At 45.9% G+C, this 15,227-nt stretch overlaps 1 protein-coding gene across 1 annotated transcript; it reads left to right on the top strand.

Moving 5' to 3' along the window:
* The first annotated feature begins 727 nt into the window (after positions 1-727).
* Positions 728-2,440, top strand: PIGM (phosphatidylinositol glycan anchor biosynthesis class M). The gene has a single exon (XM_004589272.2). It carries the CDS (start codon positions 759-761, stop codon positions 2,064-2,066), a length of 1,308 nt encoding a protein of 435 aa, XP_004589329.2. The 5' UTR covers positions 728-758; the 3' UTR covers positions 2,067-2,440.
* Positions 2,441-15,227: the final 12,787 nt, after the last annotated feature.

Raw genomic sequence — 15,227 nt, 5'->3', positions numbered from 1 at the left:
CAAACTAAAGCAGCATGTTGAGTAATAATGGAATATTCAGAAAGTTTCAGAGAACTTGAGTGGCCGACCCTGGGCCAGATTTACATCTAACCGGGCAGTATCTTCTCTAAGACTGGAGCATGGGCCCCAGCCGTGCACCCCTAGACGGTGGAGGGGTCTGCCAGGTGAGCGCCTTCTCGTTTCCCTCGCCCATCCTCTCCACCTAGGGTTGCTGGATAATACAGGATGCTCACTTAGACCTGAATTTCTGGTAAACAGCTAGTAGTTTTAAACATTCAGTATTCTCCTAATATTGCCTGACACATGCCCACCCTGCCTCTCCTTCAAACTATTCCAGCCCCTTCTCAATCGACTCACAAACTCCTCGCACATAACCCCACGCAGAGTTGGGGTGTATATTAAATGCAACTATTTCAGCCTTGTTTTCCTTTCAGCCACAACTTGCCAGTCTCTGGGCTCCAGCCAAGACCTGAGTCCATCGCTCGCAGTCTGCTCGTGTCGGAGGGCTGCTTCTGGCGACTGAACACTGTTCTGGAACAACAGCCGCTTTGCTCTGAAACCGGGGACTGCTGCCAGTCAAGCGCCCCAGGACCCAGTCAGACGTCGGAAGTCCCGCCCCGGAGCCAATGAGAATCCTGAGCGGGGACCGGAAGCAGCCAGGGGGCGAGGCTTCATGCCGGAAGTACTGGGCTCCGGGCGGTTCGCGCGCGCTTCCCTGAGAAGGAGATGCGGCTGCGGCTGGCCGGGAAGCAAGTCGCATGGAAGGTTTGGAGGCGCGGCCGAGTGGCCGGTGTGGCAGTCCCGTCATGGACCGGACCAAGCCTTGGCAGGAGCGGCTCCTGAACCTGCGGGTGTCCCCCGCCGGGCTGTTCCTCGGGGCCTTCCTCGCCCGAGTGGCCCTGGTGTTCTATGGGGTCATCCAGGACCGGACGCTGCGCGTGAGGTACACGGACATCGACTATGAGGTCTTCACGGACGCGGCGCGCTTCGTGGCGGCAGGGCGCTCCCCGTATCGGAGGGCGACTTATCGCTACACCCCGCTGCTGGCCTGGGTCCTCACCCCCAACGTGCACCTCAGTGAGCTCTGGGGCAAATTTGTGTTCGTCAGCTGCGACCTCCTCACGGCGCTGCTCGTGTACCGGCTGCTGCTCCTGAGGGGGCTCGGGTGGCGCCAGGCGTGCGGCTACTGCGCCTTCTGGCTCCTGAACCCACTGCCCATGGCGGTGTCCAGCCGAGGCAACGCCGACTCGATCGTCGCCTCCCTCGTGCTCATGGCCCTGTACCTGCTAGAGAGAAGGCTGGTCGCCTGGGCCGCCGTCCCCTACGGGGTCGCGGTGCATATGAAGCTGTATCCCGTGACCTATGTCCTTCCCATCGCGCTGCACCTGCTGCCAGAGCGGAATGAGGGCCCGCCCGGGACTTCTTTCCCGGCCCGTTTGTGGGAACTCGTCAGGAGGATGTGTAGCCCGGCCGTGCTGCTTTTTGTAGCACTTGCTGGACTCACGTTTTTTGCCCTGAGCTTTGGTTTCTACTATAAATACGGTTGGGAATTTGTGGAACACACCTATCTTTATCACCTGACCAGGAGGGACATCCGACACAACTTTTCCCCCTACTTCTACATGCTGTATCTGGCTGCGGAGAGCAGGTGGAGTTTCCCATTGGGAATGGCAGCCTTCCTGCCACAGCTCGTCTTGCTTTGTGCGGTGTCGTTTGCCTATCACAGAGACCTTGCCTTTTGTTGGTTCCTCCACACGTCCATTTTCGTGGCCTTTAACAAAGTCTGCACCTCCCAGTACTTTCTCTGGTACCTCTGCCTTCTGCCCCTCGTGATGCCGCAAGTGAGAATGCCTTGGCAGAAGTCCCTGGGCCTCCTGATGTTATGGTTTGTGGGGCAGGCCTTGTGGCTGGCGCCTGCTTATGCTCTCGAGTTTCAAGGGAAGAACACCTTCTTGTTGATTTGGTTAGCTAGTTTGTGCTTTCTTCTTATCAACTGTTCCATCCTGACTCAAATGATTTCCCATTACAAGGAAGGACCCCTGGCAGGCAGAATCAAATGTGACTGAAGTATGTTCTTGATTTTCTGCCACATTGTCTATTACATGTTGATGTGTGCACCAGAAGAGCACTTTGGAATTTTTTTTTTCTGGACACTCTAAGTACTCTAGTGAAAACTGTCTTGTTCCAATAGAAATCAAAACCAGCATTTGCCTTAGGTGTGTATAGTGAGGACTTGACAATTGAAGCCATTCTCTAGGAAATCTTAGGGTTTAGTTGTTACTCTATGGAAAGTGAAAATCACTTGTATGGAAATGGAAAGGCTGATGAAACTGTCAGATGCTTACTAAAATAAACTTGCTGAATAATAGAGGAATATAAAGAGACAGGATCTAAGCCGGTACTTAGTATTTGGTCCAGTTACGTTATCAAATTAAGTTGTTAAAAATCTTTCAGTTCCCATTTTTTTTCTTTCTGAAGCATTCCTGACAACTGTGAAAATTCATAAAGTATTCCTTGTTAGATTCACTGACTACCAGGGAAGGAACACATCAGCCATATAAAGAAAAGGATTTAGATGGTCTTTATTCCAGGGAACTTTGGTCAGGGCTTCCCTTCCCCAAGTAGTGTGGAAAGACAGACATGTAACAGGGAGCTACAGAGGAAGAAAAGGACTAGGAAGAAACATGCTAGAAAGTTTTAAACCCTTCTTGACACAGAAACTGAAGTGGGGATTGCTTTGGCAGGTCGCTTCGGCCCTTATTTGGCGGAAAATATTGGTTAGTGTCTGTCATGGGTGCATCAGTGATCTCACTGCCTCGGGCCGTCAGAATTCTGTCATCCCTTTCTGGTCCCAGCCTGAGGTTAGAGTGACAGGGACTCAAAGCAAGCCCTGCCTTCCTCTGGTAACCATGGCAACCATCATTCCGTCCTCTTGGTAATGGGAAAGAGGGTGATAAATGCAGGGCTCCCTCCCCACAGAATCCATCCTCTAGTACCCGGTTGTCAGAAGGGGTGAGCCAGCTGCCCGCCATCCAGCCTCCCTATGCGCAAGAGACAAACAGTTGCAGCAGGTGTTCTATTTGAGCAGTTCTGGTTTATTTGGGAAACAAACACTCTTATGTGGAACAGTGAACAGCTTCAGGCTAGGAATTCCAAGAGAGGAGGAGAACTAGGAGTCAATGTCATCAGCACGACTGTGGAAGCCACCTTCCATAGGCCAGGGGCAGATGAACACAAGGAGCATGGAAATGGTCCCTGGCCGATCAGTCTTTAAGTCAACTGGATCCCTGTCTTGGTTCACTCCCAGGGCTCGTCCATTAGCCGCCATCTTGTGACTTAGTGACCTATTTGCCCTTGAGTCCCACAGACAAAGTTGATCATTGATCTAGCTACTTTCTGCTGAAGAAGGGTGTTGTCACTAGGCAAGATCTGGAAGAGGTTTGTGAGCACCATTGTGTAGGGGCGGAGCAGCATTTGGTTGAAGGTGATCCATGTGACTTTTTGGATTTTCTTCTGAATGAACCTTAGGAGACAAGGGGCAACAGTTAATAAGAGACCTATAATTACTAGTGGAGTGAGTATTGGAATAAGCCATGTCACAAGTGGGGATCCCCAAATATTAAGACTGGAGTTGCTGCCTGAATTGTGCAGATTATTGAGTCTGTTTAATTAATGGGAGGTAGAGGAGAATTATCAGTAGGATCAGAGGCAAGGAAGTCATCTTGGCATTTAAAGGCTAGTGTGGTAGACCCTGTCATTTCTTGTGTCACCAGGTCTGTGGAGGACCAATGTCCCCAGCAGCGATGATCACCACCTGTGTTAGGAGAGAGAGGACTTGAAGAAGTTTGTTAATCAAAGGGGCATTAATGATAGGATTGCCCTTGGTGGTAAGGAACCCTCTCTTCTGCCAGATGGTAGAATGGGGAGGCGATTGGTCTCTAGGACAGAGTTAGGGATGACTACCACATAGGCTGTGTGGTGGCAACCATCAGGGCCCCACATTGAGCTGCAGTCCACAAAAAGAGTGAGGTCAAGTGACTGTAGAGGCCGGTAGGAGACATAAGGCGAGGATATTTCTCCCGTTTAAATCTTCGAGTGCAGTGTTCTCTTGGTGATGGTCTCCATCTGGTGGGGAAGGAATGGGAGGCTCCCAGCCTTACAAAACAAACTGGTTAATGGTTTGGTTAGAAAAAAATGTTAATTTGAGTGGATGACACAGGAATGGAGGGAAGGGTTAGGTTTTTTTTTTTAATTTTTATTATTATTTTTTAAAGATTTATTATTGGAAAGCCGGATATACAGAGAGGAGGAGAGACAGAGAGCAAGATCTTCCGTCCGATGATTCACTCCCCAAGTGAGCTGCAACAGCCGGTGCTGCGCCGATCCAAAGCTGGGAACCAGGAACTTCTTCCGGGTCTCCCACGTGGGTGCAGGATCCCAAAGCTTTGGTCCGTCCTCGACTGCTTCCCAGGCTACAAGCAGGGAGCTGGATGGGAAGTGGAGCTGCCAGGATTAGAACCGGTGCCCATATGGGATCCCGGGGCATTCAAAGTGAGGACTTTAGCCACTAGGCCATGCCGTCAGGACCGAGGGGTTAGGTTTTAAAAGTCCTTTTGAAAAGATGGCTTTGGTTCTCCCTGAAGCTCACTGGAATATGTAGTCTCTGAGGGTCAGTTTTGAGGAGCTTCTTTGGGTTGCCTCTGTGGTGGCGGATGGGAAATCATGGCAGATGATGACCTGTGCAGACCCACATCCCAGTCATTCTTGGATGGAGTGTCTGTTTGGCTTTGGCAGGTAACTGGGGTCACTTCTACTCAGACCTAATATTCCTAAAGTTTCAACTTTTTAGATTAAAAAGAATTGAATATGACCTGGCATGGTGGCCTAGCAGCTAAAGTCCTCGCCTTGAACGCACCAGGATACTGTATGGATGCTGGTTTGTATCCTGGCAGCCCCGTTTCCCATCCAGCTCCCTGCTTGTGGCCTGGGAAGCAGTCCAGGATGGCCCAAAACTTTGGGACCCTGCACCCACTGGGAGACCTGGAGAAAGTTCTTAGCTCCCAGCCTCGGATCGGCACAACACTGGCTGTTGTGGTCACTTGGGGAGTGAATCATCAGATGGAAGATCTTCCTGTCTGTCTCTCCTCTTCTCTGTATATCTGACTTTGAAATTAAAAAAAAAAAAGTCTTTAAAAAAATGTCTTGGGGACCGGCACCATGGTTCAGCAGATTAAGTTGCCATTTACAGTGCTGGCATCCCACTTGGACACTGGTTTGAGCCCCAGTTACTCCACTGCTAATCCAGCTCTCTACTAATGGCCTGGGAAAAGCAGTGGAAAATAACGTAAGTCTTTGAGTCCCTTCACCCAAGTGAAAGAATCAGAAGTTCCTGGCTCAACTCTATTGCAGTCATTTGGAAAGTGTACCAGCAGATGTAAGATTCTTTCTCTCCATTTGTGTATATAGCTCTTTCACATAAATATTTTGAAAATGCTCTTTTTAAAGTTTTATTTTTATTGGAAAGGCAGATTTACAGAGAGGGAGCAACAGAAAGATCTTGCATCTCCATCTTCCACAATGGCCAGAGCTGAGGTAATCTGAAGCCCGGAGCTTCTTCAGGTTTCCTTCATAGGTACAGGATCCTAAGGCTTTGGGCCATGCTCTGTTGCTTTCCCAGGCCATAAGCAAGGAACTGGATGGGAAGTGCAGCAGCCAGGACTCAGTGGGTTCCTGTATGGGATGCTGGCACTTGGAGGTGGAGGATTAGCCAATTGAATCATTGTGCCAGCTCTCAGCAAAATATTTTTTTTAAAAAACCATCTTGATTTTCATATTTGAAGACTTTAAACACGTAAACTATTGGAACATTTTGGTATGCTTCTTATCCTTTTATTTTTAAGTTTCTGATTGATAGGTTGCTTTCCTCTAGAATTTGATTAATCAAGTATTGTCTATTGTAAAATTGAGTATAGGTGGAATTTCGGTGAAACATATTTTATCACCTAAATTGTCAAGTTGCTAATAGGGCATTTTCTGGCTTAAGCACATGTCACTTAGAAAAGTTCCGGGGGCGGTTGTGGGGGAAGCGGGGGAGAGTGCTGAAAAGCATGGCAGTGTACCAGGGAGCCATTGGTCTCCTGGGACAGGAAAGGGGGACGAGAACCCGGGTGCTGGAGGCCAGCTCCAGCCAAGTTCAGAGCTTGAGAAGGGTGTGTGGATTTGGTAAAAAGATACGGACATGGTCACTTGGTGCCCTCTATTAATGCTCGAGAAGCTGTCTTTTTTATTTACGCAGACACATCACAAGCATCTGCACAAACATTTAATTCTTCTGTTTTTGTTTCATGACCAAGCAGGTACCCTTAGAGATAATTCTGCAAAATACTACTGTAGCCATTCTCTTCAGAGCAAGCCATTATCCATTTTTTAGTAGTAGCCATTGGGTGATGGCCAGGACTCCAAGGCCAAGGCACATGCGATTACCTACTAATCAGTAATACATTTCATTCTTACTACATTTCTATTTCTACAACTTACCTAACATTTAATGGGAGAAATATGTTAAAAGAAAAAGCACTTCATTTTTACAATTTATCTGTCACCTAACAAGAAAAACATATCCTAAGGGGGGGAAAAACATAAAAATTCAAAGTAAAAGTTTTAAACATCAAATCCCTCTATAGTTGTGGGCTTTGCAAATCCATAAACAATCAAACAATAGTTAAAGACATATTTCTATACCATTAATAAAAGCATCCTTTAATTCCTCTAGCCAAAAATCATGAAAGCAGTTGAAACAGATATATTTCCTATGCTCCAAAGAATTGCAATGATAGGCTAGCCTTTAAAGTCATAGTAATTACATTTATTGCCATAATAGTTTCAACTCATACTACTATCACTTTCACTAAATTTTAGGGTACTTATCAAACCATTTCCCCGAAGGTGTGCTACATGTCTGGGCCAGATTCCAAGGCAATAGTTAGGCATGCAGTAGAGTGTCCAGAATCAGCACGGGCTTAATTGCACTCTTGTGTGTAAATTGTTAAAGGCCCACTCACCAAGACATGATCAGCAGCATTAACTCCCAAGCTCACATCAGTTGCAAAACCCATCTCACAAGGACAAACAACAATGCCTCCATGGATTACAGAAGTCTTAGTGGGGTGATTTGCTCTAGCCAGCACAACCAGTAACGTGAACAGGGAGAGGGTAGGGAGATGAAGCCCCTACAGGAGACCAGTGATGATAGAAGTCTCTCCCAAGTCTCTCTCTATTATGCCTTCACCTCTCTTTATATACTCTTCTCCTAAAGTCCTTTAGCCAAGCAACTGAATACAGCTGAGTCCAATTAGTCTAGGTGTTTTTCAGCCCGTGCTTCTGCTGTAGCTGCAAGCCCAGTTCCTATTACTGCTCAGCCCAACAAGCGCTATTAACTCCTTAGCCCACAACAGGTCTCCCTTTTTTGTTTTAAAGCAGACTCAAATGCGCCTGTCTTAGTTTGTGAACTCTCAGGTCATCAGCCTTACCTGTCATTGGGAATCTCCATAGCATGATAGAGTCCCTGTCTTAGGTTGGTCCATGCCTGGTCCATCTTTCCCATCACTGGCTGCCATTCAAGGCGTTGCCTGCTGCAACTGCACAAACCATACTTGGGGAGGCTGGTGCCCTATTCCTTGGCTAGGAGTATCTTTAACGTGGTAGCAATAAGCAGACAGCTGTTTCCGGTCTTGGGAAACATTTTGCACTCCCACAGGTGTCACACACATAAAGACATGATGGGGAACAAGAGGCCCTGACCATAACCCACAGCATCTGCTGCTTCTCTGCCAACAAACCAACCTGCTGTTACAACATAAGCATGCCCATCCACATGTGTTCATTAATAAAGTTCTGTTGTTCCATAACTTGGGCTGTCCCAAGAGCTTGTCCATGGTCTCCATGGTAGTTGTAGTGTATCCTAAGGTCACCACTGCAGTGGCTGTCAATGCCATGGCAATACTGGCTATGATGGTCACTGTTATGCCAGTTTCTTTTAGCCTTATCAGGCCAGCAGAGGTCTCTCCATTAGCCCCAACAGGCACAGGCAGGATTCTGGGCAGCTGCATGATAACAGCAGTATCACCATTGCCATTCCAACATGCTGTTAGGGTGCAGCTGACCTCGGTGCAATTCACTTCAGAGGCATTTCCTGTATGTAAAAGAAAAATGAGGGGGTAACACAGGCAGACACGGGCTTAAAATTCAAGGAGCTAAGGTTCACGCACGTGAGCGAGTCCTTAAACCCAGAGGAGTGATTGAACTGATCATTTCTATGGGAATGATTGCCTCCCTGAATAAGCAAAAGGGGACACATGCCAGCACATGCCCATTCTCTACAAAGCTGCCACATGGAAAAGGCGGGTATTTCCCCTGTGGTAATAACAGGGGGATGATAAGAAACAGCACGGGCAGAAATTGAGCTATTTTTAAAGGGAGGGCAAGGCCCCCAACAGCTGGGGTTGCACACTTGGCAGTCTGGTAGTCTGATTTAAGGAGAAAATGGTGGGAAATATCAGAACCTCAGTACTCATAGGAAGAAGAAAAAAAGGAGGGGTGCTTAGCAAAGGACCAATATACTTGCTTGTCCCATCGATCTTCTGACTCAAATGCCATCAGCATGGCCAATACCTGAGCTTTGACAAGACTCAACAGCAGGAGCTTGCCAGACAAGCCCCTCAGGAATCCACCGTGGACCATTTTTCTGGAAAAACACAAACTGATCCTTGCCCCCATATGAGGTTGGGATCCAGACCTTGCCACTGACCAATCAAAGGATCCTTCCACATCACGTAACTCTTCTGCTCCCAAGACAGATTCCAGTGATGATCTACAGTTGACCATCCTTCAGCATCCAATGTTAAAAAAAATTTAAGATAAAAAATGCAAGGTTCAAATGATCTTAAGGAGTGCTAACCTTCCCCTTTTTTGTTTAAATAAGGTAATCCTTAATAGTACAGTTGGCACATTCGCATTCCACAATACTTGTCCTTGAGGATTATAAGGGATGCCTGTAATTAGTTGTATGTGGTGGGAGGCAGCAAAATCACAAAACTTACTGCTGGTATGGCAGGGGCCATTACCAGTTTTGATAACTTTGGGAGTTCCCAAGATGGAAAAACATGCATAGCAATGGACTACAGTGTGTCTGACTTGTTCCCCTGTCTGAGGAGTAGCTAGAATAAATTCAGAACAAGTATCAATAGTAACATGCACATACTTCAGTATCCCAAACTCTGGGATGTGTGTCATGTCCATTTGCCAGACGTGATTGGGTAACAGTCCTTGGGGATTCATGCCATAATGGGGAACATGCAAAAATTGAGGGTACACTGAGCATTGCTTCATGATGGTTCTGGCTTGTTCCTTGGTCAAACTAAAGCACAAACGAAGGGTTGTTGGAATTCAAGTGCAATTTAGCATGTGCCTTTTGCGCTTCCTCAAGGGCTGAGGCCACCAATTTGGTAGCAGTATCTGCAGCCGCATTTCCTGATGTCAAGGGCCCAGGCAAACCTGTATAGGCTCAAATATGACTCACAGAGAATTTATCTTTGCAGGCTGAAATACAGGTTTGGATTTTTACAAATAGGGACATTGCTGTAGAGTGGGAAGAAATTTGGACCACAGTCTCCAGCATGGGAAGGGAGTGGGCAACATACCCTCTATCAGTATACAAAATAAAGGGCTGCGTGGAAATGTTTGAAAGGCCGCAAGAACTGCCACCAATTCCACAACCTGTGCAGATACAAAAGATGTGGGGATGGTGGTAACCTGGCCATCTATTATAAAAGTGCCTGACCATTAGACAACTCATCAGTGAAAACAGTTGAAGAGAGGTTACAAGTGGAAAAACAATATGGTGCAAAATAAAAAACTGTACAGCAGGGTCCTTAGGATAGTGGTTGTCAAAATTAACACTTAAAGTGCTCAAAAGTATTGCCCAGGTCTCTTCCATATTTTGCAAAAACAAAACCTGCATCCGAGTGTATGGAATGATAATGGTATCTGCTCTTAATGGCTTTCTGTGGCAACTCTGCTATGGCCAATTGTGCCAGTAAGGCACAATTGTCTTAAGAGATGTGCAAATGTTCCTACAATATAGGCCCCTGTTGATAGAATACCCCCATAGGTGTATATGAGGATGCCACAACAATAAATAAAAGCAGGCATTGTAATCAATCCTGGTCAGATGGGCTTGTTCAAATGGCCATCTCAACCTTTTGTAGGGCCTGACATCCCTCCACAGTCAGCACCCTAGGGGATGCTGGAGAGGAGTTGCCTTTTAAGATATCAGTCAAAGGTTTCAAATCTGAATCAGTAAGTTTCAAACTGGGTCTCATCCTATTAATGTCCCCCAACAATTTTTGAAAATCATTAAGAGTTTGGAACTTTCCTGTGGCTTTTGAAATTTTTGTGGGGTTTAATACAATTCTGAAAAAGTTGAAAACCAAAATAATTAAATGGAGAAACGAGTTGTATTTTGTCTGTGGCTATAGCTAATGCTGCCTCAACTGAAGGGAGAGATGCTGAAGTTGCACCTGTAAATCTATCACAGCTGTACCCAGATTTAATGGCGCCGATGGCACAGGCAGCGCAGAAGGCTCCGTGCCTGGCCAAATGTGATTTTTGCTTGGCACATGCTCTGTGGGCACATGCTCTACAGGTGGAGGATCCTCGGCAAACTCACTTCCATCCTTTTCCTCTTCCTCCTCCTCAAAAGCCATGAATCTTCTTTGTGCAGTTTCTCCAGACTTTGCCTGGTTTGGGGTTCCTTCTCCTTCTTAAATCTGGTTTGGGATCCCCTCTGTCTTCTTACTCTTATTTGTGACTCCCTCCTCCTTCTTATGGATAGTTTTTCAAGGAAGGGTTGCACCACTGCTTGAGCGGATGACAAAACATTCTTTTATCATGCACCAGAGGAAAAAGGTGGCTACAAGGAGAGCAAACCATGGGAAGATTTCAAAGACAGATTCAACGAACTTCTGTGCAGTTTTAGGCTTAGTGTCGGTGCCTTGTGACTGTAGCAGATCTCTGATTCCCTTAATCCCTGCACTTTAGTGAGTTTTTGCCCCATGACAACTTTTACTTATGCCCCTGCAAAATATTTAATTCTAAGCTTGCCTCTGGAGTTCCAGGGGTCCCTCAGATTATCCCTTGTGCCCCAGGACAGGGAGAGTGTCTGGGGATGAAGTCACTTTGCCGCTGCAAACTTCTTAATTCTAAGCTTACTTTCGAAGTTCCAGGGGTCCGTTAGATTGTCCCTTGTGCCAGTGCCCCACGTTGGGCACCATTTGCTGCAACCAGCGGAGCCAATGACATGGACAGGGAGAGGGTCTGGGGATGAAGCCCCTACAGGAGACCACTGAAGACAGAAGTCTCTCCCAAGTCTCCCTTTATTACGCCTTCACCTCTCCTTATATACTCTTCCCCAAAGTCCTTTAGCCAAGCAACTGGATACAGCTGAGTCCAATTAGTCTAGGTGTTTTTCAGCCCGTGCTTCTGCTGTAGCTGCAAGCCCAGTTCCTATTACTGCTCAGCCCAACAAGCGCTATTAACTCCTTAGCCCACAACAGTGATTGAGTGTCCATGTAAAGGGGTGAAACTGTGTTGAGGTGATTGGAGAGACGTCTGCCAGGCCTTGCCACACAGCTGGAAGCTCCTGGCAGCCTTGCCAACAGTGGAACTGTTCTCATCACTCCTTCATGCTGTCTATACCCACTTCACCCGGGAACTGTGAAACTGAGACTTCAGTGACCAGATCTGTGTCCTTTGTCACTATAATATTCAGAAGAATGCTCTCTGAAATGCTTAAAAGAGCATTCTATTTTTTTTTTTCGTTTAAACAGCTCAGCTAGTTTAGGGCTCTAAGATGATGTAGCAATATATGAGCATGATTTTGTGATTGTAGATTCTATTTATGCATTTGTTTGATTGGCAGAGGCGTACAGAAGAATCTCCCATCTGCTGGTTTACTCCTCAAACGCCTACTACAGTCTAATGGGCATAGGCAAGGGGCTATATGAAATAATTGTTTAAACTACCTGTTACTATATACTTTATTATTTCTGTTTTGGTTCTCTGAAAAGATGACAAACCATTACCCGTGTGAATGCATGACAGATTCTTTAGATGCTGGTCCAGGATTGACAGTTTCGTACTTGTGACTTCCTGTTGTACATTCACTGAGTCTAAGCAGTTGGAAGCTTGGTTTACTCCCCCTGAGTTACACAGCACTTCGTTTCTCCACTGTATTGGGAGATCATTCAAGGGTTGGCATTCTGTAGAGAGAAGCACATGTCTTTGCTTGAGTCAGAAGAGTCACAGCAATAGTGTAAGCATTTATTCAACACTAATCTAGGAAAACCATTTATTTAGTGAAAATAAGCATTCATATTCATTATTCTGAACAAAAGCTAGGCTAAAAGGGAGCATTTCTGGCTGCCCAGTCACTCTGCTAATTGCTATGTTTGCTGCATAAAATGAAATGACTCTTATAGTAACTATTTAAAAATAATTTGGAGCATGAATATTTGAAGTTTAGTTCATTTTCACAAAGAAAATTTTAAACCTTTATTCTTCATTCTTTTAGTGATTATTGTTTTTTTAAAAATTATTTATTTTGGGTCTGGCATGGTAGCCTAGCAGATAAAGTCCTCATCTTGCATGCATCGGGACCTCATATGGGCACTGGTTCTAATCCGGGTGGCCTGCTTCCCATCCAGCTCCCTGCTTGTGGTGTGGGAAAGCAGTAGGTGATAGCCCAAACCCTTGGGACCCTGCATATGTGTGGGAGACCCAGAAGAGGCTCCAGGCTCCTGGCTTCAGATCACTGCAGCTCCTGCTGTTGTGGCCTCTTGGGGAGTGAATCATTGGACAGAAGATCTTCCTCTCTGTCTCTCCTCCTCTCTGTATATCTGACTTTGCGATAAAAATAAAAACATCTTCAAGATGAAAAGCAGAGTTACAGAGAAAAGGAGAGAGGGAGAGAGGGAGAGGGAGAACCTTCCATCAACTAGTTCTTTCCCCAAATGGCCACAAAGACCAAATCTGGGCTATTCCAAAGCCAGGAACCAGGAACTCCTTCTGGGTCTCCCACACAGGTGCAGAGGCCCAAGATCTTGGACCATCCTCTACTATCTTCCCCATGTGCATTAGCAGGGAGCTGGATCAGAAGTGGAGGAACCAGGGCTCAAACCAGTTCCCATATGGGCATTTTGTGCTGCTGAGGCTTAGCGTGCTATGTTATGGTGCTGGTCTTATCTTTTAGCAATTATTTATAGAACCAGGCTGTGTCGAAGTCCCTACATTTGAAGAGTTAACAGTAAAAATAGAAACATACTCCACTAGTCACATGTTATATGAGACCTGATTTGTTCCATTTTACAGTGTTGTATAAAATGGCAGTGTAGGTATGAGTGAGTAGAGGATATTACTATTCTTATTTCACAGATACAAAGATTGAGTTCAGGAACACATGATTCTCCCAGGTCAAAAAGCTGGTTAATGACAATACCAGGTCTATTCCTTATGTCCTCTAATTTAACTTAATTTTGTGGGAATTATTCAATACTGTAGGATGATTGCTGTGGAAATTGGTCTCAGAGAAGTAGAGTGATGCTTGTCAGAAAGGGAGGAAATGGTGGCAGCGTGTCAATGGGTATGGTTACTGGCAGACACGAGGAATGCGTTGTGCTGTTCTGCACAATAGGGTGGTGTGGTTAACACTGAGATATTATGTTTTCCCAGTCATGAGGAGAGCAGTTTCTAATGTTTTCATCACAAAGAAATAATAATTATTTGAAGTGATGGATATGGTAATGACTAATTTGATTATTACATAATATATGCCCATATTGAAGAATTTTATTGCACTCTGTATCTATGCATAATTATGTTAATCATAAAATTAATGAATTAAAAAGAACAAAAGAACCCAGTGATTAATCATACTTTTGGTTATCCTTAGCTCACACATCCTTTATGATCAGCTCTGGCCCACACCCCCAGTTTCATCTCCCAGCTCACTTCATTCTCCAGGCAGACAAATTATGTGACCTTTTCGCTTTTTGCATCTTTAACTAAGAGATATCCCTTTCCTTATGTCCCTCAGTAGCGACTGTTCATTTCAAGTACCATCACCTCTGTGCAAGATTCTTTCCTGCGGAACCTTGGACAGCGCAGGTCACATGGTGTGACTGTGCTGCCTAGATGGTGTGAGCCCCTTCCCGATAGAAATGATTTCTTAATGGTGTTGTTTTCCCAGAGCTTTTCAGGATCCAAGTGAAGACAGCCAGGAGTATCCAGCATCACTGAATGACAGCACATGCCACACATTCAGTTAGCTTTGTTAAACGGAGTTGTAAATAAATTTGTCAAGTGGGAGCCGGGGACAAAGAGCGCCTCTGCACAGTGTCAGTGGTGGCAGCTGTGAAAAGGAAAAGAAAGCGGTTTTCTTGCAGCCTGTCATTTCTAAATGCCATCCGCATCCACCTAATTTTCTAAGCTCCAATCTCATACTCATTCCCTATTCTTTCTTTTCCTTCACGAGCTCTCCACCCCCATCTAATCAGTCACTAAAATCCTGTCAGTTCTACCTTTAATGTCCCTGGAGCCTGCTGGCCCCTTGCCATTGCCATTGCAGATTTTATAGTGCGGGCCCTCATTATGTCTCATCTGGAATCACTAGCTCTTGACTGGTCTTCTTGCTTCCCATCTCTTTCGCTCTTCATTCCCCGTCTCATTTATCCTCCCAGCTGCTGTCACCATGTGCTTTCCAAGGCAGGTCTGCTCGTGTTCACCATGCTAATGAGAGCATCCTAGGAGGCTCTGGGACCTGCTCCATCTTCTGCCAGTTTCCCCTACTCAGCCTCACGCTAGCCCGGTGAGTAACAGGCATTTCTGAAATGATCTCATGACCAACCCATGCTCAGCATGTCTGGTACCTGGGATGCTTTCCTCGTTCTGTGCCCTCAGATGAACTGCTATTCATTCTCAAGATCCAGCAGACTGGCTTCTTCCTCTATCAAGATGCATGCAAAATGAACTTATGGAGAAGAAGATTAACTCTTTTTAATTGTTTGTTTCAATTGGAAAGAAAGACTGACAGAGGGAAAAAGATGCAGAAAGAAAGATCTTTCATCCACTGAGTTTCTCCCCAAGTGCCTGTAAAGGCTGAAGCTGAGCTGATC

The sequence above is a fragment of the Ochotona princeps genome, chromosome 2 (genome assembly GCF_030435755.1).
Source record: "Ochotona princeps isolate mOchPri1 chromosome 2, mOchPri1.hap1, whole genome shotgun sequence".
Classification (NCBI taxonomy): Eukaryota; Metazoa; Chordata; class Mammalia; order Lagomorpha; family Ochotonidae; genus Ochotona; species Ochotona princeps.
Note: the sequence above shows the minus strand (reverse complement) of the source record. Positions and strands in the feature narration are given on the sequence as shown.